Raw genomic sequence first — 22,031 nt, forward strand, 5'->3', positions numbered from 1 at the left:
GTGTGAGCCCAGGAGTTCAAGACCAGCCTGGACAACATAGCAAGACCCTGTCTCTATTTATTTAAAATAGATACGTTAAATAAGTAAATAAAATTCAACAACTTGAGCACTTATGTGTCCACTCTGCACATTTTACTGCATATATTTTAAGCCTCAATTTAAAGATTAAAAACAACAGTCAAGGGTACAAACTTCCCGTTATAAGATGAATGAGTTATGGGACTTTAATCACACGGAGACTATAATTAACAATACTGTATTGTCTATCTGAAATTTGCTAACACACACAGAAAAAAATGGTAAATATGTGTTGATGATGTGTTCATTATTTCAACAGTGGTAATTATTTCGCAGTGTATACTCATCAAATCAACACATTGTACACCCTGAAAACACAACTTTTATTTGTCAATTATACCTCAATAAGCTTGGGGGGAGAATTAAAAACAATAAAAAAAGAAAAAAAATTTTGGTGGCTCATGCCTGTAATCCCAGAGCTTTGGGAAGCCAAGGCGGCGGGTTTAGAGTTCGAGACCAGCCTGATCAAAATGGTGAAACCCTGTCTCTACTAAAAATACAAAAAAAAAAAAAAAAAAAAAAAAATTAGCGGGGGGGGGGGGGGGGGGGTTGCAGTGAGTCAAGATCGTGCCCCTGCCCTCCAGCCTGGGGACAGAGGGAGACTCCGTTCCCAAAAAAAAAAAAAAAAGAAAGAAAAGAAAAAAAAAAAAAAGAAAAGAAAACAATGTTTCAGGTCTCTTTTGGGTAAACACTTGGCCATACGAAATTTAATGTCCCTCTCGGGACTGTTTTTTCCATTTCAAGGGCTCTCCCCTCCACCTCTTCTTTCCCGCACGTCCTCTGAGGGGGAATTTGTGCCTCCTACTGGCAGTGTGGGAACAGGACTTGGGCCCTTCAAGCTGGTATCTCCTGAGCTTCCTCTCATCCCATCTGGTCACCAGGATCCTGCACTGGCGTCCAACGACTCGGAGACACAGTACTACCATTGTCTTCATTTTATAAATAAGGAAACTAAATCATGGAGAAGTCAAGTAATTTGGCCAAACTCACAAAGTTAATAAGTGATGCAGTCAGGAATTAAACTATCAGTCCAGCTGCAGAGCCTGTGCTCTTCGCCATAATAAAAGGAGGGTGTCACGTCCAAACAGGACTTTGAGTCTGGTCCCTGAATATCTTCCTCCAACCAGACTGCCTGTTCCCAACCTCGTCTGACATAGAAATTCTGGAGCTGTCACTGTTAGAAAATACGCAGAATGTAAAACCACAAAGCTACAGAGGCCCAGCTACGTGGAATTTGAAAAACAGATGGACGAGTCATCATAAGGGACATGTCGGGAAAATTAATGAGTTAGGAGCAGGTTACTCAAGTGGAGCTGACTGGTCCGAGATCATTTTTTAAACGCCTCCTTGAAGAGGCTGAGTCATGAGGGTTTTGATGACTACGAAGGAAAGAGCACACAGGGGTTGAGGGTTTCGCACAGTGTAGGGAATTCCAGGGACCTGGCAATTATGTAGAGTACACAATTTATAAACATGGCACAGATTTGAAATTCGCCCTTGAATGACCTGTGCTGAAAGTTTGATTCAGAAAGTGCCTGTGTTCCAGATTCTCGCTGCCATTCTCTCAACCTCATCCTGTCCCAGCTTAGATTTTCTTCAGCCTGGCTGGACAAGGTGTCTGCTTTCCCTTCTAATTTTAGTTTATCCCCAATTCAAGTAGAGTTCTTTTCATCACAAGGAGTCTCAATGGTACCTTCCATATAGCATATGGTTTATCAGAAAGTAACAAAAAGAAGCAAGATTTTCTGTGAAATACAGCCCGATATGGTCTATGTCTGTGACCCATTTTCCCACAAATGGACCACTCTGATGGTGGCCACTATCCGTGGATTTGGAGATCTCTCCTACAGCTGCTTACGCTTTTTCAGCTATCTGGAGCCACCATTTGTGTAGAAATATCCTATGTGCTTGAGTGCCCATCTTCAAATTTTCTGTCGTGTATACACTCAAAAATAATTTTGAAAAGCTGTTTTCTTTCCTCTGCTTATGTTTAATCTAAATTTTTATCATACATTTAATTATTGCAAAGAATGTAATTTCTACCATATTGTAAATATAGATATTGAAATAATAAAAGTTTTTACTACTCTTTAAAATGTTTCCAATAGACTCTAAACACTAGCAGCATCTCAATACTCACCATTATCCTTTTTTAAATTTTATTTTACTTTAAGAGATGGGGATCTCACTGTATTGCTCAGGCTGGTCTTGAACTCTTGGGCTCAAGCAATCCTCCCGCCTCAGCCTCCCAAAGTGCTGGGATTACAAATGTGAGCCATTGCACCTAGCCTCCATTATCCTTTTGAATAACGTATAACCAAGCTCTTCCTCAATAGTCTAGGTTTTTAAATGGTTCCTCCTGCTCTATGAACTTATAGTTCCATTTTACTTGCCCCATATTATTCTACTGGTCTCTCTCCATATATAACATTAAATACCAGTAATACAAATATTCTACTGCTATATATGTATATATATATAACAGTATATCTAATTAATAAACCTTATCTCTTAGAGCAGTTTTAGGTTCACAGCAAAATTAAGTGGAAAGTACAGAGGTCCCATAGACTCCCTGCCCCTACGCAAGCACAACCTCCCCGCCTCATTGACATCAGGGTTTACTCTTGTATATTCTATGGGTTTTGACAAATGTACAATGACATGCATTCACCATTGTAGTATCATATACAGTAGTTTCACGCCCTAAGAATCCTCTATGCTCCACCTATTCATCACCCCACCCTCGTAACCCCTGGCAACTATTGACTCTTGACTGTCTTTTTAGTTTTGTCTTTTCCGGGATGTCATATGGTCTGTAATATTTTTTTGCTTGAAAGGCTTTTATTGATCACCCTATCATACTCCTCTGCATCAAAAGATATGTTTATACACTTCTTAAAAATTTCCTGTGCCTTGTAAGACTCTGTGTTCAATTTATAGCCCCCCAATAATGTTTTGGTGAATTAAACAAAAATGCTTCTCTTATGATATGTTTCTCCATATTTTCAAGAAAATATGAATCATTAGCTTACCTAACTTTTTTCTTTTCTTTTTTTTTTTTTTTTTTTGGTTGGGGTCTCCCTCTGTCGACCAAGCTGGAGTGCAATGATGCGATCTTGGCTCACTGCAACCTCCATTTCCCAGGTTCAAGCTATTCTCTTGCCTCAGCTTCCCATGTAGCTGGGCCTACAGGTACCCGCCACCACATCAGCTAATTTTTGTATTTTTAGTAGAAATGAGGTTTCACCATGTTGGTCAGGCTGGTCTCAAATGCCTAACCTCAGGTGATCCATCTGCTTCGGCCTCCCAAAGTGCTGGAATTACAGGCATGAGCCACCTCGCCTGGCCAACTTACCTAACATTTAAAAAATAACACAACTTTCAGAGCGCTTATGAAATGCAGGACTATGCTAAACCTTCATAATAACCCAGTGAAGTGGGTACTATTTTCACGGTCATGTTTACAAATATGGAAACCGAGACCCAGAAGAGTTAAGGAATTTGTGCAAAGTCACAATGAAATTGGATTTGAAACCAGAAATTCAAGCTCCACAATCTGTGCTCTTAGCTGACATGCCGTATGGCCTCTCTATGTGTCTTTTATCTTAAGATGTAACATTAATCAGTTGGAACTTACAACATCTTTCTTCTTGAAATCATGCAAAATACACACTTATTACCTAAACCAAGAAACCAGTGAACAGGAAGCTCTTTCCCTTACAGAAAATGGTGTACAGTTCAGGGAAGTATGCTTCATAGCACATTGCTATGTCTCAGCAAGTTGTTGACAAATCTTGAATGTTCTAAAATAGGCAGACAGACAGATAAGGTGAGTTGGCTGTCATGGGATTTTTCTCCTTGGTTAAATAAGCCACTGCCTCCTGTATTCTTTCTGCTGATTCTGCTCTTGCTCCAATCTCATGAGATACTCCCTTAAGAGCGATGCCTTTTTAAAGAGTGGATGGAAGAGAAGAGACTGTTTAAAAAAAAAAAAGAAAGAAAAGAAAAAAATAAGTTTTTATTACTCCTGTTACTTCATTCTACAGTGTATCTGTGTAAATAACATCTTAACACATGCCAAAATTACCAGTTCCTTACACTCCACGTGGCCCTTCACAGGAATTTATATGAGGCAGGAGAAAACAAGAAGTCTTACTCTGGGTATATGATCCCTAAATTAGAGGTGGTTTTTTAGGTATCCCTTTATTAAAGGGATTATTTGTCAAGTAAAGGCTTTATTTGACACCCTGAAATGTTCTACACCCTGCAGAAATGTGGTAATAATAATATGGGAGCTACAGAGGAAATGTTGGATGATCATCAAAGAGGAGTCAGAAAAGTGTAGCCCTGACCACAGAGGTGCTCTCAAGACAGATCAGTTCTAGGCAACAAGCGTATACAGAAGTTGAAGGTCTGGAAAATGGTTTCCATCAAACAACCCACACCTGCATAATACTCTTCAGGAAGTCTTTTATGTATGTCCAAGACGTGGGGGCACGGATGCGACGTGAAGATCATTGTGCTAAATCCACAGTGCAAAGGCACAGGTCTAGATGGGCAGCCCTTTAACCCTGCCCACTTCCTGGACTTTTGCTTGGGTCATACGTGCTTGGTGGGCTGGGGCTCTGTCACATTACAGGAGTAGGTGTATTCCATGACGAAAGCTGGGTAATGATGCTTCCAAACTCTACCCACACGCCCCGGTTGCTGGGAGTAATGAGATACTCACAGCATAACTATGTGAATCAATCACAAGTTAAATTGCTCACCAGGGATTCCCCCCTTTTCTCCTTCCTCTAGCTCAAAATGCCCATTCATTTGCGTCATTTGTTGTTTATCTTTGGAAATATATATATATATATTTTAATTTGAGACAGAGTCTCACTCTGTCGCCCAGGCTGGAGTGCAGTGACACGATCTCATCTCACTGCAATGTCCACCTCCCGGGCTCAAGTGATTTTCATGCCTCAGCCTTCCAAGTAGCTGGGACTACAGGCACACATCACGCCTGGCTAATTTTTGTATTTTTAGTAGAGACAGGATTTTGCCATGTTGGCCAGGTTGGTCTCGAACTCCTGGCCTCAAGTGATCTGCCTGCCTCAGCCTTCCAAAATGCTGGGATCACAGGTGTGAGCCACCATGCCCAGCCAGGAAATAAAAATTTTGATTTCCATAATGTGCCTGGTAATAACTTAAGAGCTTTATTGAGCTATAATTTACATACCATATAGTTCACCTGTTTAAAGTATATAAACCTGGGCAAGGTGGCTCATGCCTCTAATCCCAGCACTTTGGGAGGCCAAGGCGGGTGGATCACCTGAGGTTAGGAGTTCAAGACCAGCCTGGCCAACAGTGGGGAAACCCTGTCTCTACTAAAAATACAGAAATTAGCCAGGCACCGTGGCACTCGCCTATAATCCCAGCTACCTGGGAGGCTGAGGGAGGAGAATCTCTTAAATCTAGGAAGCAGAGGTTTCAGTGAGCCAAGATCGTGCCACTGCACTCCAGCCTTGGTGACAGAGTGAGAGTTCATCTCAAATTAAAATAGTAATAATTAAAAAAATAAAGTTTATAAACCAATGGTTTTAGGCCGCGTGCAGTGGCTCACACTTGTAATCTCAGCACTTTGGGAGGGCGGGTGGATCACCTAAGGTCAGGAGTTCAAGACCAGCCTGGCCAACATGGTGAAACCCCGTCTCTACTAAAAATACAAAAACAAAAAACAAAAAAAAACTTTGCTGGGCATGGTGGCACGCACCTGTAATCCCAGCTACTTGGGAGGCTGAAGCAGGAGACTCACTTGAACCTGGGAGGTGGAGCTTGCAGTGGTCTGAGATCACACCACTGCACTCCAACCTGGGCAACAGAGCAAGACTCCGTCTAAAATAAATAAATAAATAAACCGATGGTTTTTAGTATATTTACAGAGTCGTACTTGGTGAACCTTTTCATTGATAGACAAATCTTTTTTCTCTATTCCGTCTCTTCTTTTTTCCTTCTAATTCTTCTCTTCCATCTCTTCTCTTTTTCTCTGTTTTGAGCCTTATTACTTGCATTTTCGTCTTCCTGGATCTGTCCTCCAAATGTATTATATTTGCAGGGTGATTTTCATTCCTATATAATTGTGTGTGTTCGAGTTATTTTTCCCACTTGCTCTTCCAGATTACTAACATAATTCTCTACAGTGGCCAGCCTCTTTCAATTTGTCTATTAAAATTTGAAAATACATGTTTTACTCTCTTAAAAAAAAAAGATCTAGTTGGACGCCCTTGCCTGATCTTCTTTCTTTTCATGTTTTTCACATAAGGTTTTCAACAGTTCCCATCAGTGGGAGGCACCTTTTCAGGGTGTTCAACGTGTCTTCCTCTTCTAGTTTCTGGATCTCTTTAAGTGAGCAGATGATGCTGATTGCCTGCATATGGCTCAGCGTGGCCTCTCTGTTCCTCAGTGAGCAGGTGTATGCAAACCTCCCCCCAAAGACTAAGGGAGCTGAGAGGTTGTGGAGACAAAGTGACTCCATCTTGGATGCTAATCTGCCATGTTGACTTCTGATTAACCTAGGTCCCATGAGTCACATGGGCCTCCTCATTCCTACTTTATTTACTGTTCTTGGTGTAAGGACATGTATTTACTGTAAATCCTGTCTTCATTTTTTGTTGTTTGTTTTGTTTTGTTTTGTTTTTAGAGACAGATTCTTGCTCTGTCACCTAGGCTGGAGTTCAGTGGTGCAGTCTCAGCTCACTGCAGCCTCTGACTCCTGGGCTCTAATGATCCTCCTGCCTCAGCCTCCCAAATAGCTGGGACCACAGGCACATGCTACCACTCCCAGCTAATTTTGATTTTCTTTTTTGTAGAGATGGGGTGTTGTTTTGTTTCCCAGGTTGCTCTCAAACTCCTGTCCCCAAGCAATCCTTCCTCCTCTCCCTCCCAAAGCTCTGGGATTACAGGCATTAGCCACCACATCCAGCCTTGCCTTTAGATCAAAGCAACCTTGATATTATGGCATAAATGATAGACTACGACGCACATAGCATTCTTGCCTGTTCTGAAGGGTTGATTTTAATCGTCTCTATAGGGAATATACACCCTTTCTGGGGTAAGCCCTGGGTCTGGGAGTAACAGGTGTGGAGATCTACCTGACTTGCTGCCACCTAAGACTATGCTTCTGTCTGTAAATTCCCCAGCAAATCGCCATTTACTGACAAACTGGATCTGTCTGCCTTGTTTTTGGTTTCTTGATTCCTTTAGTGTTTGGGAGCCACTTTACATGTATGACCCTTCCATGGAACAAAGGCTGAAATAAGAGGCTGACAAATCCAGTTTCTCAGAAAGAAATATTTAACAAGGACTAACAAACAGAAGCCACATCTTGGGCAGCTGCGAGATGATGGATACTTGTACCCACCCTCCAGAAAATATCCTTTCTATAGCAAGCTTTTAGGGCAAAATATATGTAGCTGGTCACGTCTCAGACTTTCTTGCCGAAACCCATAACCACTGGGGAAGTTAAATAAGCATGTTTGTGAAGGGTTATTTATGCAGCAGGCATTGTTTGAAGACTTTGCTGCAGTGCACTTTGCTATGCACGCGTGGCCCACTGGTCATCATGGCAGCCTTGCTTCAAAATGGCGTCCCTGTTGCCATGCAACAGGTTGTATTCCTACACTCCACCTCTCAAAATTGGCCCTGAAAATTTCACATGCTCATCTCTTCCGTGATAGTCCCTGGGCCTAAAGGGAGGACACTTGATAGTGCATAGCTTTAGCAGCAGTGTGTTGGCTGAACTGGAGGCAGATGCCACAGCAGCAGTAGAGGCTCAAACAAGACAGTAAGGAATGTATGAGTACAGCACCTAAAACAAGAAACAGCTTCTGCCACCAGGTGCCCCAGAACCCAAACCAGCTGTGAAGCCAGTTATTCAAAGTAGGGGTTTGATCTGAGAACTTGGTTATGTGGGCTTTTATGTCAGTCATTGATTCAGTGATATTATCTGATTCATCAGGAATATAAACACAGCAGTTTTTCCAAGTGCACTAGTCCCCCGTTGTGCAGTGTGAGTATATCTGAAGCCTGGTAATTTGGGAGGACAGATGTTCTCATGACAGTGACTTCCATGTTTAAAAGAGAGATTCCCATGCAGCTATCATTTAAAGTTTCTTTGCATACTTTGTAGAGTGAGTTGGAGTCTCGCTCTGTCACCTAGGTGGGAGTGCAGTAGTACCATCTTGGCTCACTGTAACGTCCACCTCCCAGGTTCAAGCAATTCTACCTCAACCTCCCAAGTAACTGGGATTACAGGCATGTGCCACAACGCCCGGCTAATTTTGTATTTTTTGTGAAGATGGGATTTCACCATGTTGGCCAGGCTGGTCTCGAACTCCCAACCTCAACTGATCCACCCGCCTTGGCCTCCCAAAGCGCAGAGATTACAGGCTTTGTAGTGTTTCTATATGCCAGATAATATCTTCAATAACCGGATGAGGAAGAAAAATGGAGGCCAAACAATCATACCAATACAAAACAGATGAGGACCAGTGGGATTTCAAATGAGGGAGATTGATAGACTTCGTAGTGTGTGAACTATTCAGCCTGAGCCCATGTATAATCCAAAGAACATCTTCCTAAACACGCAGAGGGTAACCAAGGCCATAAATTGGTGCCACATATCCAGGAAGTTCCATTTGGGGCCAACCAAAAGATTCCTGGACACAGTGTCTATTCTATAACATGCCCAGTGAGTGTTTTATTATATTATAGCATAGTATATAAACATCAGTCTCTTGCTATCCATCACATATCCTTTGTGCAATTTGGCCGAGTATCTTTAGAATGATTCATTTGTTCCCAACACTGAGGAGCAAGTTGACTAACATGGCCAAAAGATGGAATTAACCAAATAAACCCAGCCTGTATTTGGGTATCAGGTTGTTGTGTTCTTTATTTAGGGTGTTGTCACTCTCTAGCAGGAAATAGCCTATCCAGCCTGGGGGTATTTGTTGTTCCAAGCCAGGTGTGTTTCCTCCTCAGTAGTATATGTGCTGGCATCTTCATGTGCAAAATGCACTGGTTGTCAATGAGGTCTGGGAGCAAGCAAAGCAATCATCTCAATTACCCCTATGGGAACAGTGGTAGGCTTGGGAGATGGTTGTCTTAGCCAGTCACATGGGGCAGGCGTCCCCGCTTTGGCTGAATTTAAAGAAATAAAGGCTGCAGATAACACATTCATCTGCCTATGTAAGGTAGGTTTCCCAAACTAAAGTTTGAATTTGTGCTTTCAACAGACTGGTATTTCTTTCAATTAACCCTGCTGCTTGGAGGTTCTATGGGAGATAAAAGTGCCATACTGTATCATGTTTCCTGGCCTAGTCCTGCATATTATATCCAGCAAAATGGGTCTCTCAGTCACTGTCGATATGCCACGGATCACAGATATCCATACATAGTACTGAGAGCCTCTAAGCCTTCAATAGTACTGGCTTGATTAGCTTGCTTATAGGGAGAATCTTGCAGCAGTCCAGTAGTGGGGTCCATGCAGGTTAACACATATTTATTTCCTTGGCTTACAGGGACAGAGTCTAAATAATCCATTTGCCAATCTGTTACATGGTGGACAGCCTTCTGAATATCTGAATATGTCCTGCTTGATATGATCTACAATAGAGAACATAGTAAACGATTTGTAAGAGCTCTTGGGAGGGCACTATATATATATTTTTGTTGTTGTTGTTTTAGAGATGGGATCTTGCTATGTTGCTCAGGCTGGCCTGAAACTCCCGGCCCCAAGCAATCGTCCCACCATGGCCTCCCCATGTGTAAGCCACTGTACCGGGACTGTGTGTGTGTGTGTGTGTATATATATATATATATATATATATATATATATATACAACCTCCACCTCCCAGGTTCAAGCAATTCTCCTGCCTCAGCCTCCTGAATAGCTGGGATCACAGGCATGCACCACCACGCCCAGCTAATTTTGTGTTTTTAGTAGAGATGGGGTTTCTCCATGTTGGTCAAGCTAGTCTCGAACCCCTGACCTCAGGTGATTTGCCCACCCCGGCCTCCCAAAGTGCTAGGATTACAGGCATGAGCCATCATGCCCAGCCTGGTCACTACAGTTTAATAGCAATCCTGCTCCCTTGCCTGTCTCCCAGCCTGCTCTTGCACTTCTGTGAGTATGTACCTTTTTTTATGTACCCAGGTCGATAGTTCAGCGGCCTGAGCTGGCATGATGCTTCTAATTTTTTTTTTAGGGTTTTAGCTTCTATATTTTGTGGAACTGAGTGGTTTTTATGTGCAGTCACCCAAAATACAGTTAAATCAGCTACAAGGCTTTGCAGCTTTTTCCATATGTCTTGCCACATGTTCATGCCCCATATAGGTTTGTGCATAATCATCCACTTTTCTTGCTCCTGTTGAACCAGCCACATAATTAGGCCTTTGAGTACAGCTCAGCTATCAGTGCAAAGAACCAGGGGCCAGGCTCATATGTGACTATTAACCAGGCCTCTTGCAACTCATCCCACTGGCTCCTCTGATGCCTACCTGTATCAAACCAGATTGTATCAGTTTGTGGCTGTATAGCAACAGCAGTCCAAGAACAGCAGTTTCCCCTGCTGGAGTCCTCTGTACACCAAGCATTATCTGGATGCTTACTGTGTCAGGTGCTGGAGTTGGAGAGGGTTAAGTAGTATCCTTTGGTTGTTCACATAGTAACAGAGCCAATGCAGTATGTAATTCTGGGCTTAAGGGACTCATTGCTAGAATTCTTCCTTGTTACAAATAATCATGCCATTTATTCAAGGTAGGTGTTGGGGCTACAGTGGAGGTGGGTTGTTTAAAAATCCTTCTAACCATCCCTTGATTGGTAGACCTATTCTCACAGTCATGGGAAGGGTCTTCGTTAGCAGTTCCACTTGCTGTAAAGTATTCTCTACTACTAACACTTCTTGTTCAACAGGAGAGTATCTGGTTTCGGTTCCTTTCTTAAAGGGACTGATTTCCTAGACTGCGGTTGCATAAGGCCCCACTCATATCCTCCGGAGCAGCAGTAACATCCAAAGTCCTGGCTGTACCCTCCAAAGGGGTGCCTAAGGCCTGTGCCTGCTGTACCAGCACTTCAGCCTGTTCAAAGCTTCCTGCTGTGGTGTGTCCCAGGCCCAATGTGCCCTTTCTCTAATAAGTCTGTATAGGGATCTCAGAAACTGGGCTAAGTGTGGGATGAATACTCTCCAGTAACCCAAAAGACCCACAAATGTTTGGATTTCTTTTACTGTTTCTGGAGTTGACATTGTTGGGCTTTGTCAGTTATTGCACCCAGTATCAAAGGAGTCTTATCCAACCATGTAGCCCCTAAAAACTTCACTGTGGACCAGGTGCAATGGCTCACACCTGTAATCCCAGCACTTTGGGAGACCAAGGTGGGCGGATCACAAGGTCAGGAGTTCAAGACCAGCCTGGCCAATATGGTGAAACCTCATCTCTGCTAAAAATACAAAAGTTAGCCAGGCATGGTGGCAGGTGCTTGTAGTCCCAGTTACTAGGAAGGCTGAGGCAAGAGAATCGCTTGGATCCGGGAGGCAGAGGTAGCAGTGAGACAAGATTGCACCATTGCACTCCAGCCTGGGTGACAGAGCGAGACTCCATCTAAAAAAAAAAAAAAAAAAAAACTTCACTGTGGGCCCTGGGTCTTGCATCTTCTGAGGGCTGATGGCCCATCTCCATTCCATAGATGAGCACCCAATGCCATAAGATATTACTGCAAACCAAAACAGCATGGTACTGGTACAAGAACAGACATGTAGACCAGTGGAACAGAACAGAAAACCCAGAAGTAAGACCACGTACCCACGACTATCTGATCTTCAACAAACCTGACAAAAGCAAGCAATGGGGAAAGAATTTCCTGTTCAATAAATGGTGCTGGGATAATGGGCTAGCCATATGGAAACAATTGAAACTGGACCCCTTCTTTACACCTTACACAAAAATTAACTCATGATGGATTAAAGACGTAAGTGTAAAACCCAAAACTATAAAACCCTGGAAGACAACCTAGGCAATGCCATTCAGGACATAGCCATGGGCAAAAATTTCATGACAAAGATTCCAAAAGCAATTACAACAAAAGGAAAAACTGACAAATGGGATATAACTAAACTAAAAAGCTTCTGCACAGCATAAGAAACTATCAATAAACAGCCTACAGAATGGGAGAAAATGTTTGCAAACTATGCATCTGACAAAGGTCTCATATTCAGCATCTATAAGGAACTTAAACAAATTTATTTTTAAAAAGCAAACAGTTCCATCAAAAAGTGGACAAAGGACATTAACAGATACTTCTCAAAAGAAGACATACACGTGGCCAACAAACATATTTTAAAAAGCTAAACATCATTGATTATTAGAGAAACTCAAATCAAAACCACAATGATATCGCGCCGTTGCACTCCAGCCTGGGCAATAAGAGTGAAACGCCATCTCAAAACAAAAAACAAACAACCAAAAAAAAAATCCCACAGTGAGATATCATCTCACACCAGTCAGAACAGCTATTATTAAAAAGTCAAAAAATAAAAGATGCTGGAGAGGTGTGGAGAAAAAACAATGCTTATACACTGTTGGTGTAAATTAGTTCAGCCATTGTGGAAGACACTGTGGTGATTCTTCAAAGACAGATACCATTTGATCCAGCAATTCCATTACTGGGTATATACCCAAAGGAATAGAAACCATTCTGTTATAAAAACACATACACGTGGCTGGGCGCAGTGGCTCATGCCTGTAATCCCAGCACTTTGGGAGGCTGAGGCAGGTGGATCACCTGAGATCAGGAGTTCGAGACCAGGCTGACCAACATGGAGAAACCCCTGTCTCTACTAAAAATACAAGATTAGCTGGGCGTGGTGCCGCATGCCTGTAATCCCAGCTACTCGGGAGGCTGAGGCAGGAGAATTGCTTGAACCCAGGAGGCAGAGGCTGCAGTGAGCTGAGATTGAGCCATTGCACTCCAGCCTGGGCAACAAGAGCAAAACGCCATCTCAAAAAAAAAAAAAAAAAAAAATGCACGCATGTATTCATTGCAGTGGTACTCACAATAGCAAAGACATGGAATCAACCTAAATGCCCATCAGCGATAGACTGGATAAAGAAAATATGGTATATATACATCATGGACTACTATGCAGTCATAAAAAAAGAACAAGATCATGTCCTTTGCAGGGACATGGATGGAGCTGGAAGTCATTATTCTTAGCAAACTAATGCAGGAACAGAAAACCAAATACCACATGTTCTCACTTATGAGTGGGAGCTAAATGATGAGAACACATGGACACATAGAGGGGAGCAACACACACTGGGGCCTATCAGAGGGCGGAGGGTAGGAGGAGGCAGAGGATCAGGAAAAATAACGAATGGGTACTAGGCTTAATAGCTGGGTGATGAAATAACCTGTAAAAAAAAAAAAAAAAACCCATGACACATATTTACCTATATAACAAACCTGCATATGAACCCCGAACTTAAAATAAAAGTTAAAAAAAGAAAAGCCATGACTGCAGCACAGTAAAAGCTTCAGCGGCTGACATAATGCCAACAAGGTAACAAAACTAGAAGAAGAGACAGGAGTGAGAAGAAAGACAAGACTCTTTCATGGGCTTCGTGCTGGGCGGATAATAGCTGCACTTACTGGGAGGATAATAATCGCACTTACCTCAGCATGCCCCCTGGACAATATGAATTGTTTAATGTTGACAATCCATGTAGGGGCAGGAGGTTGTCACAGGCTCCAATTTTGCTCCTCTCTCAAGAACAGCCTTCACTACACGCACCTTTGATCTGAATTTTTCCACTGAAGTTTGCGAAGTCTTTCCTAACAGAATACCCATGCCTAAAATGTTTTCTGGAATAAGAAAAATAAGCAGCATATATGGGGCAGGGGGAGCTTTCTCAATACCTAGATGTATTGAAGTCCTTCTCATCCAGATCGTTTGTCCCCATAACCATTGATGCCCGGCCATTGACCAGGGTGTGTTTATGGATTTCCATGACTTAAAGTACATTCTGCCCTAGTACCTACTAAGGAAATAGTCTTCTCCTTATTTTTTTGAGAGGAACAATAAATGGCGAGCTCAATATAGGGCCTCTGGTCACCTGCAACATGGGGTTGACCTTGGCCCCATTCCTAATCTTGGGGCCAGCGTGGAATCCACCTCTGATAGGCTGGAGTATTAGAATGAGGGGTTGAGTCATCTTCCTCTTCTGCTAGAGGGGCAGAAATGAAGGCACAAAACAGCTCTTCAGTCTGTGCTTCCCTCCATAAGACTGCTAACACAGCATTTTTCATATTTTAGCATTTTTTACATATTTTTTCTCAGAATGTTTCTGCTCCTAGTAAGTCATGCCACATTTGCCTGTCCTTGACTCGAATTGGTCACCTTCCCTTATTTCCCCCCTTCTTCCTGTGAAGCTTTATCTTTCCCCTTTATCAGCCCTTGCCGGGTTACAAAGCACACCCTGTCCCTGGCTTTCTCAGTTGCTCCCAAATCTGTGATGGCTTCCCCTACGTCATATACATCTTTTTTTTTTTTTTTTTGAGACGAAGTTTCACTCTTCTTGCCCAGGCTGGAGTGCAATGGCACAATCTCGGCTCACGGCAACCTGCAACCTCCGCCTCCTGGGTTCAACTGATTCGCCTGCCTCAGCCTCCCGAGTAGTTGGGATTACAGGCACCTGCCACCACGCCCAGCTAATTTTTGTATTTTTAGTAGAGATGAGGTTTCACCATTCAAGACCAGGCTGGTCTTGAATTCCTGACCTCAGGTGATCTGCCCACCTCGGCCCCCCAAAGTGCTAGGATTACACATGAGCCACCACGCCCGGCCTTTTTAATTATTTTATTTTATTTTAATTTATTTTTGAGACGGAGTCTCACTCTGTTGCCCAGGCTGGAGTGCAGTGGCACAATCTCAGCTGACTGCAACTTCCGCCTCCTGAGTTCAAGCAATTCTCCTGCCTCAGCCTCCCAAGTAGCTGGGATTACAGGCACACCACCCAGCTAATTTTTGTATTTTTAGTAGCTGTGGAGCTTCACCATGTTTTCCAGGCTGGCCTCAAACTCCTGACCTCAAGTGATCTACCTGCCTTGGCCTCTCTGTGCCTTCCCACATCATATACATCTCGTCCCATTTCTATGACTCAATAACGTCAGCCAAGGGCTGTGCCATTCTCCTGGTGCACCTTGCAGCAATGTATTTTTCATCCCTGCAGGAAAAAACTTTTAAGTCCTGTAAGAACCCAAACATAGAGGACTTGACTCATTCCTAATTCTTAGAGAAGCCCCTGGGCCTTTTCTGTTGACTGCCAGGAGGTCATCCTTCCCAATAAATTTCCCTCATTAGGTCAAGCCTCCCTCATAGCTAGAATGAGCCAGTCCATAAGCTATGACTCCCTTGAGTCTGCCTTGCCTTAACAAAGATGCTGCTGCAGGGCTGTATGGGTGGTGATGTTACCCATTTTTTCTGCTTCTCCTGTTAAGGAAATATCATCAACCCCTGTGTCCCACAATCAGGCCATCCAAGCAGCCAGGGATTCCCTAGGTAGTTGTTTAAAAGTCTTTGCAATCTCTAGGAGTTCTGCAGCAGTGGATTCCCTGACAGTGAGAGTCTCCTGTATCAGCTGACCCCGTTTTGCTACAGGTGTTATGTTTTGCTTTCCTTTGCATGAGCCAGCGAGCTTGCCAATGATCCCCATGCCCCTCCACACCTGTGACTTCTGTGTCATCAGTCTTCCTCTTCATAACAATCCCAGGGATTCCAAGTTTTCATATCCCAGTTGGGGTTTCTTATGAGAGCTCTGATTTTTGGTCATTTCCATGTCCTTCTCCCTAGATGAACAAATCTACATGCTAACGTTTCAATTTTTGTCCCTCGGTCTTCAATTTTGTTTGCTAAGTTGGCTGCGAGGAGAGACATGGAGAGCTACATGTCCTTTTCTAGTTACAATTCCTTCTCTAGACATTTAATTTTGGCTTCTGCTGCTAGCTGGACCTTCATTGCCAAAAGAAGCAGCCAACCTACTGCAGCGGCCATTGGCCGCCCTTTCGAACCCCGGAGCACTATGCAGCTTTCGGTTAAAACTGCTCCAGGCCACCAGGCATTTTCAAGGCATCCCTGCACTCACACAGAGGTGCACAGGTATCGAACACTTGTGCCGTCCAACCCTACACAGACGTGGCTGACACCCTGGGATTTCCTTACAGATGCTTCATTCTCCTTACCCATTCCTTGTTCTCCCAGCTCCTGGCTGGGGGATCACCAAATGTTCTACCATGAGCAGGTCTACACAAATCTACCCCTAAAGGTTGAGGGGAAAAGAGATCAAAGAAAGAGACTGACAAATCCAGTTTCTCACAGAGAAATATTAATGGAGACTTCCAAACAGAAGTGATGTCTGAGGTGGCCACAAGATGGTGGATTCCTGCACTCCCTCTCCAAAAAATATCCTTTCTAGAGTAAGCTTTTAGGAGAAAATATGTGCAACTGGTCACATCGCAGACTTTCTTGCCGAAACCCATGACTGCTGGGGAAGTTAGATAAGCATCTTTGTGAGACGTTAATTATGCTACAGGCATTGTTTTAAAGCCTTGATGCAGAACACCTTGGTATGGCAGGAGTCAAACACTTGTTATCTGGCCAGGTGTAGTGGCTCACACCTGTAATCACTTTGGGAGACCAAGGCAGGAGGATCACTTGAGGCCAGAAGTTCAAGACCAGCCTGTGCAATAAAGTGAGGCCCTCTCTCTACAAAAAAATTTTAAAAGTTAGCCAGTTGTGGTGGCATACAACTGTAGTCCCAGCTACTTAGGAGGCTGAGGCAGGAGGAATGCCTGAGTCCAGGAGTGGAAGGCTGCAATGAGCTATGATTGCACCACTGCAAGACTCCATCTAAAAAAAAAAATGGCCATCCTGGTGGTTTCACTTCAAGATGGTATCACTCTTACCATGCAACAGGCTGTTTTCCTATAGCCGTATTGGTAAGATCCAACTCTTTGGTTTGCTGACACTGGAGAAACCCAGTAAGTGGTGGAAGATGGAGGAGTTTCTACTGCTGTGAGTTGGGGTGAACCCACCAACAGACTGCTAATTCTCTGCTGAGGGCTCTGTCCCAGGTAGGAGCCCTCCATTACCTCGTGGACTCAGAGGAACTTAGCCTCCAAAGCAACTCCCCTCTGTCTTCCAAGACCTGGAGGACCCTCTTCCCTGGACTCATGAAGAGGATACGTGCAGCTCTTCTGGGAGGGGATTTATGAGAATCTCAGGTCTTTGCCAAGAGACTCTTGGAAGATTTGACCTTAGCAGACCAGAAAGTCTTTCCTTTGGGAATCCAGGGAACACCGTCTCTCTGCTCCCCAAGGGAGCACTCTTAGGGAGACGAGTGTCACCAGCTCCTCCACCCTGATGGGTAGTCAGGCCTGGAGCACATGGAAATGCCCTGGGAACCTCAACTTCAAGTGAATATGCACCCCCCGCCCCCCCTCCACACACACACAGAGCAGGTAGTTGTACCACCTCCACCTCAACCTGCTCTCGGCTCTTCACGTATCACAACCTGATCGCTGTGTACCACAGGCGTCACACACGAGCCCACAGCATCCTGGCACCCGCCCTCCCTCCTTATCTCTCCCAAGTCAATTTTCCCGCCAACTGGAGTGTCTCAGAGATGCAGGGACCTTGCCTGGGGCAAAAAGGATTAGAAAATGCAGACACACAGATAAGAATGAGGTCTCCGGATTTTACTGTGGAGATTCTGAATGCCAGATAGAGTCCAGCATGGGGGTTTTCTCCTATAACTGAGAAGTTCATCTCAGAGCTACAGACACCCACCCTGGGGCACAGCACAGCTTCTCTTTGTCATGTGTGTTAAATGAGATGTGTTTATTTCTTAGCTAAATGAGCAATATAGTATTCTCTTTCCAGTGTCTGGTAAAGGCAAGAGAGGCGAGGAATGTCTTCCTCAAGATTTTCAGGATCTCAAACAAAGCTGGGAGGGGTCTCCTGGGATGAATGAAAGGAAACCAGGTCTTGGGTCCCCAGGTCTCTTCCTTCCTGAAGAATGCGGCACTCGCTTCGGGAGCTGCTCAGGGTCCGTTGTTCCTCCCGCTCATTTCCATGGCTATCGAGGATACTGGTCTCCTCCAGAACCAGTTAGGGCTCCACCTGGGCCTGTGGGGGGCTCCACAATTCCCTCCAGGGCCTGGGCCAAGGCCATGGTTGAGGCCATGGGGGCGGTAGACAGCTGTGTTAAAGATGTTTCTCAGGGACAGGCTGTTTCTCTAGAAAACAGCCAGAAAAGAGTCAATAGTTTCAGAATGGCATCCCTGTCTCCCAAGCCTTCACCACAGACACCTTCTGGAATCTTCTCCCACTTCCAACCACACTCCTTCCTAGTTCTCGTTCCTCCAGTCCTTTCTATGGCCCCCTTTTCCCGCAAGTCACCAGCTTCCTCTGCTTTGACTTGCCATTTCTCTGTGTTACTCTCTCCTGATCTCCCTTCCTCCCTACCCACCTCTGACTTGAGACCCCTTCTATTCACACCCATTTCCCTGTGTTTCTGCTGCTCCTTCCCCCAGGCGTTTTCTTACATATTAGGCACTCACCACACAGAAGAAGAGCCCAGCAAACAGCCCCACGGCCGCCACAACCGAGACCAGCGTGACGAGGAAGATTTCCCATGGCAGCAGGGACCCCCCAGGCTTCGTCCCACTCACTGCAGTAGAGGCACTTGTGTTAACTCTGTGGGAAGTTGTGTGCGTTCCAGTCAGAGCGGGTGTTCCAGAGCCTGCGGAGGTCACACTGGACCCAGAGCTGGTGGCTGTGCTGGCCCCACTGGAGGGTGTGCTGGAGTCAGAGTTGGTGGCTGTGCTGGCCCCACTGGAGGTTGTGCTGGACTCAGAGTTGGTGGCTGTGCTGGCCTCACCAGAGGTTGTGCTGGAGTCAGAGTTGGTGGCTGTGCTGGCCCCACTGGAGATCACACTGGGCCCAGAGTTCGTGACTGTGCTGATCCCACTGGACGCTGTGCTGGACTCAGAGTTGGTGGCTGTGCTGGTCCCACTGGAGGTCACACTGGACCCTGAGTTGGTGACTGTGCTGGCTCCACTGGAGGTCACAGTGGGTCCAGTGTTGGCAGAGGTGCTAGTCCCACTGGGATTTATTGCTGAAGAAATCATATCGTGACAAATATATATTGTGTATATATGCTTTCTGCTTACTGCTTGGCTAAATTCATTACGTAAATAATTTTATTTAATGCTCACTACAGCCCTATAACATAGATGCTATTATTATCACCAGCTGAGATGAAGAAATTGAGGCTTAAAAATGTTGACACTGGGCCGGGTGCAGTGGCTTATGCCTGTAATCCAAACGCTTTGGGAGGCCGAGGTGGGTGGATCACCTGAGGTCAGGAGTTTGAGACCAGCCTGACCAACATGGAGAAACCCCATCTCTACTAAAAATACAAAATTAGCCAGGCATTAATCCCAGCTACTTGGGAGGCTGAGGCAGGAGAATCACCTGAACCCGGGAGGCAGAGATTGCAGTGAGCTGAGATCGAGCCATTGCACTCCAGCCTGGGCGACAAGAACAAAACTCCGGCTCAAAAAAAAACAAAAATGTTGACACTGGCCCAAGTTTACACAGCTAACGAGTGGTGGAACAGGAAACTGAACCCAGGCTACTGAATCCGCACTTGTGGAGACTAAGCTAAGTCACCCACCCACCCCCAACATCAGAGTTACATCATCTAGTTTTAGTGGTAGGTAAGCTTATTCCACATTCTGCTATCCAAGATACAATACAGATTAAAAGGATTATAAAAGAATTATAGGACTAGGTGAAACTAGTATATATTGATCAATTTTTTTCTTAAGTAGTATTGCTTCCTGCTTGGAAAATATTTCTCAGAATAATATTCAGAAAACACTTATATCAGAATTACTTAAGGGAGCATGTTGAAAATATTCTTAAGCAAATCATTTTAGACTAAATGAATTAGAGTTTGAGATGGAGTCCAGGAGCCTGCATCTTCATCAAGAAGCCAGGTGACTATATGCATTCAAGTTCCGGGGCCCTTGATCAGTATGGCCAAGGCCAGAGAAGAACGAGTTATATGTAGCTCAAATACATAAGAGCTCCCAGGATTAAGGGCTGTAAATCAATGTATAAAGATAGAGGGAAGGTTTTTAACTTCTTGGAGGCTTGGCTGGAGTTAAGGTTATGTCAAATCATTGCCCTTTATTTCCCTGAAGGATGAAGACATTCGACCTCCCCAGCCTGTACGTGGGAGGCCGACGTGGAATTAGGTGTAGGGGTAGGAGAGAAATTGAGTTTGTAGAATATGGAAGAGTGATATTTTATTTTATGATATTGTTTATTTATTTATTTGTTTTTGAGATGGAGTCTCCGTCTGCCGCCCAGGCTGGAGTGCAGATCTCGGCTCACTGCAACATCCCCCTCCCACGTTCAAGCGATTCTCCTGCCTCAGCCTCCTGAGTAGCTGGGATTGTAGGCATAAGCCACCCCACCAGGCTAACTTTCATACTTTTAGTAGAGGTGGGGTTTCACCATGTTGGCCAGTCTAGTCTCAAACTCCTGGCCTCAAGACGTCCACCCGCCTTGGCCTCCCAAAGTGCTGGGATTACGGGCGTGAGCCACCAGGCCTGGCCTTGTTTTATTATTTTATTTTTTTGAGACAGAGTCTCACTCTGTCACCCAGGCTGGAGTGCAGTGGCACCATCTCAGCTCACGCAACCTCCGCCTCCTGGGTTCAAGAGATTTTCCTGCCTCAGCCTCCTGAGTAGCTGGGACTACAGGGGTGAGCAAACATGCTCAGCTAATTTTTGTATTTTTAGTAGAGACAGGGTTTCACCATGTTGGCCAGGCTGTTCTTGAACTTCTGACCTCAATGACCTGCCTGCCTCACCTTCCCAAAGTGCTGGGATTAAAGGCATGAGCCACCGTGCCCCACCAGAAGAGTGATATTTTAAAAGCAGCCAACTCTTCTTGTTATTAATATTTAAACCCCCAACCATATCACATAGGTTCTTACCATTTTAGAGATGCAGAAATTGAGGCACAGAGAAGCAAATGACCTAAAGTACACAGTTAATAGATGGAGCCATAATTCAGACGTAGGCCACGTGAGACCAGAGACCAATTTTAACCACTGTGTCTGACTGCCTCCTGCGTGACATACATTGTTAGGCCGAAGTGATTAGAGTAAAATGATGATCCTCATTCTATGGAAGAGAAGCAGAGCTAGCCCCAGTAGTGGTCACGTCTCTCCCAACTCCTCAAAGGTTCTCAGACCACCCACTTTTAAATAAAATCACTCACCGGCTTCTAAAAGCAATAGTAGACAAAACGTAAGGAGAACATTTCCTTTCTGCATCTTCATCTGTCTCTTTGTGGCTGGAAAGCAAGATGCCTGGGTCCTAGATGTGCCAAGACTTTAGAGGGCAAAGAACAGAGGATTCTTGAGAAAGGGGACTTGAAGGTGAAGAGATAAAGGCTGGTGCTTCCAGGAGCATATGTATCCTACGTTTGTGTTCCTGGGAAGAATCTTGGGCTCAGGGGTGGGCAGCTGGATGTCTGACTTCCTTAGGCTTCTTCCAGGCAATGTAGTTGCCTCTTTCTCTGTTGTGAAAGAGCTGCAGGGGCCTTTATAGCTTCATACGGTCTGGGGAGGGGTGGGGCAGTTGACCTGACAGTCTGTCAACTACAGGCAGGTGACAGAATGATACCAAGCCTGGGAAGGAATAGAGCGGGGGTCAAGAGGAAGGTGAGAAAGGAGAATGACGTGGTCACACTAGGCAGGGTGCTGGGCTGGGTTGCAGCAGGAAGTAGAATGGGATAAGGAGATCATGGTTGTCAGAGTGGAAGGGACCCAC

At 44.6% G+C, this 22,031-nt stretch overlaps 1 protein-coding gene across 1 annotated transcript; it reads right to left on the minus strand.

The window, feature by feature from the left end:
• Window positions 1-18,072: 18,072 nt before the first annotated feature.
• On the minus strand, window positions 18,073-21,782 carry MUC21 (mucin 21, cell surface associated). Its single transcript, XM_017862825.1, has 3 exons — window positions 21,478-21,782; window positions 18,741-19,297; window positions 18,073-18,416 (listed from the first exon to the last, which is right to left on the minus strand). Exons 1-3 carry the CDS (start codon window positions 21,536-21,538, stop codon window positions 18,222-18,224), a joined length of 813 nt encoding a protein of 270 aa, XP_017718314.1. The 5' UTR covers window positions 21,539-21,782; the 3' UTR covers window positions 18,073-18,221.
• Window positions 21,783-22,031: the final 249 nt, after the last annotated feature.

This window comes from Rhinopithecus bieti, unplaced genomic scaffold (genome assembly GCF_001698545.2).
Source record: "Rhinopithecus bieti isolate Rb0 unplaced genomic scaffold, ASM169854v2 scaffold_64503, whole genome shotgun sequence".
Classification (NCBI taxonomy): Eukaryota; Metazoa; Chordata; class Mammalia; order Primates; family Cercopithecidae; genus Rhinopithecus; species Rhinopithecus bieti.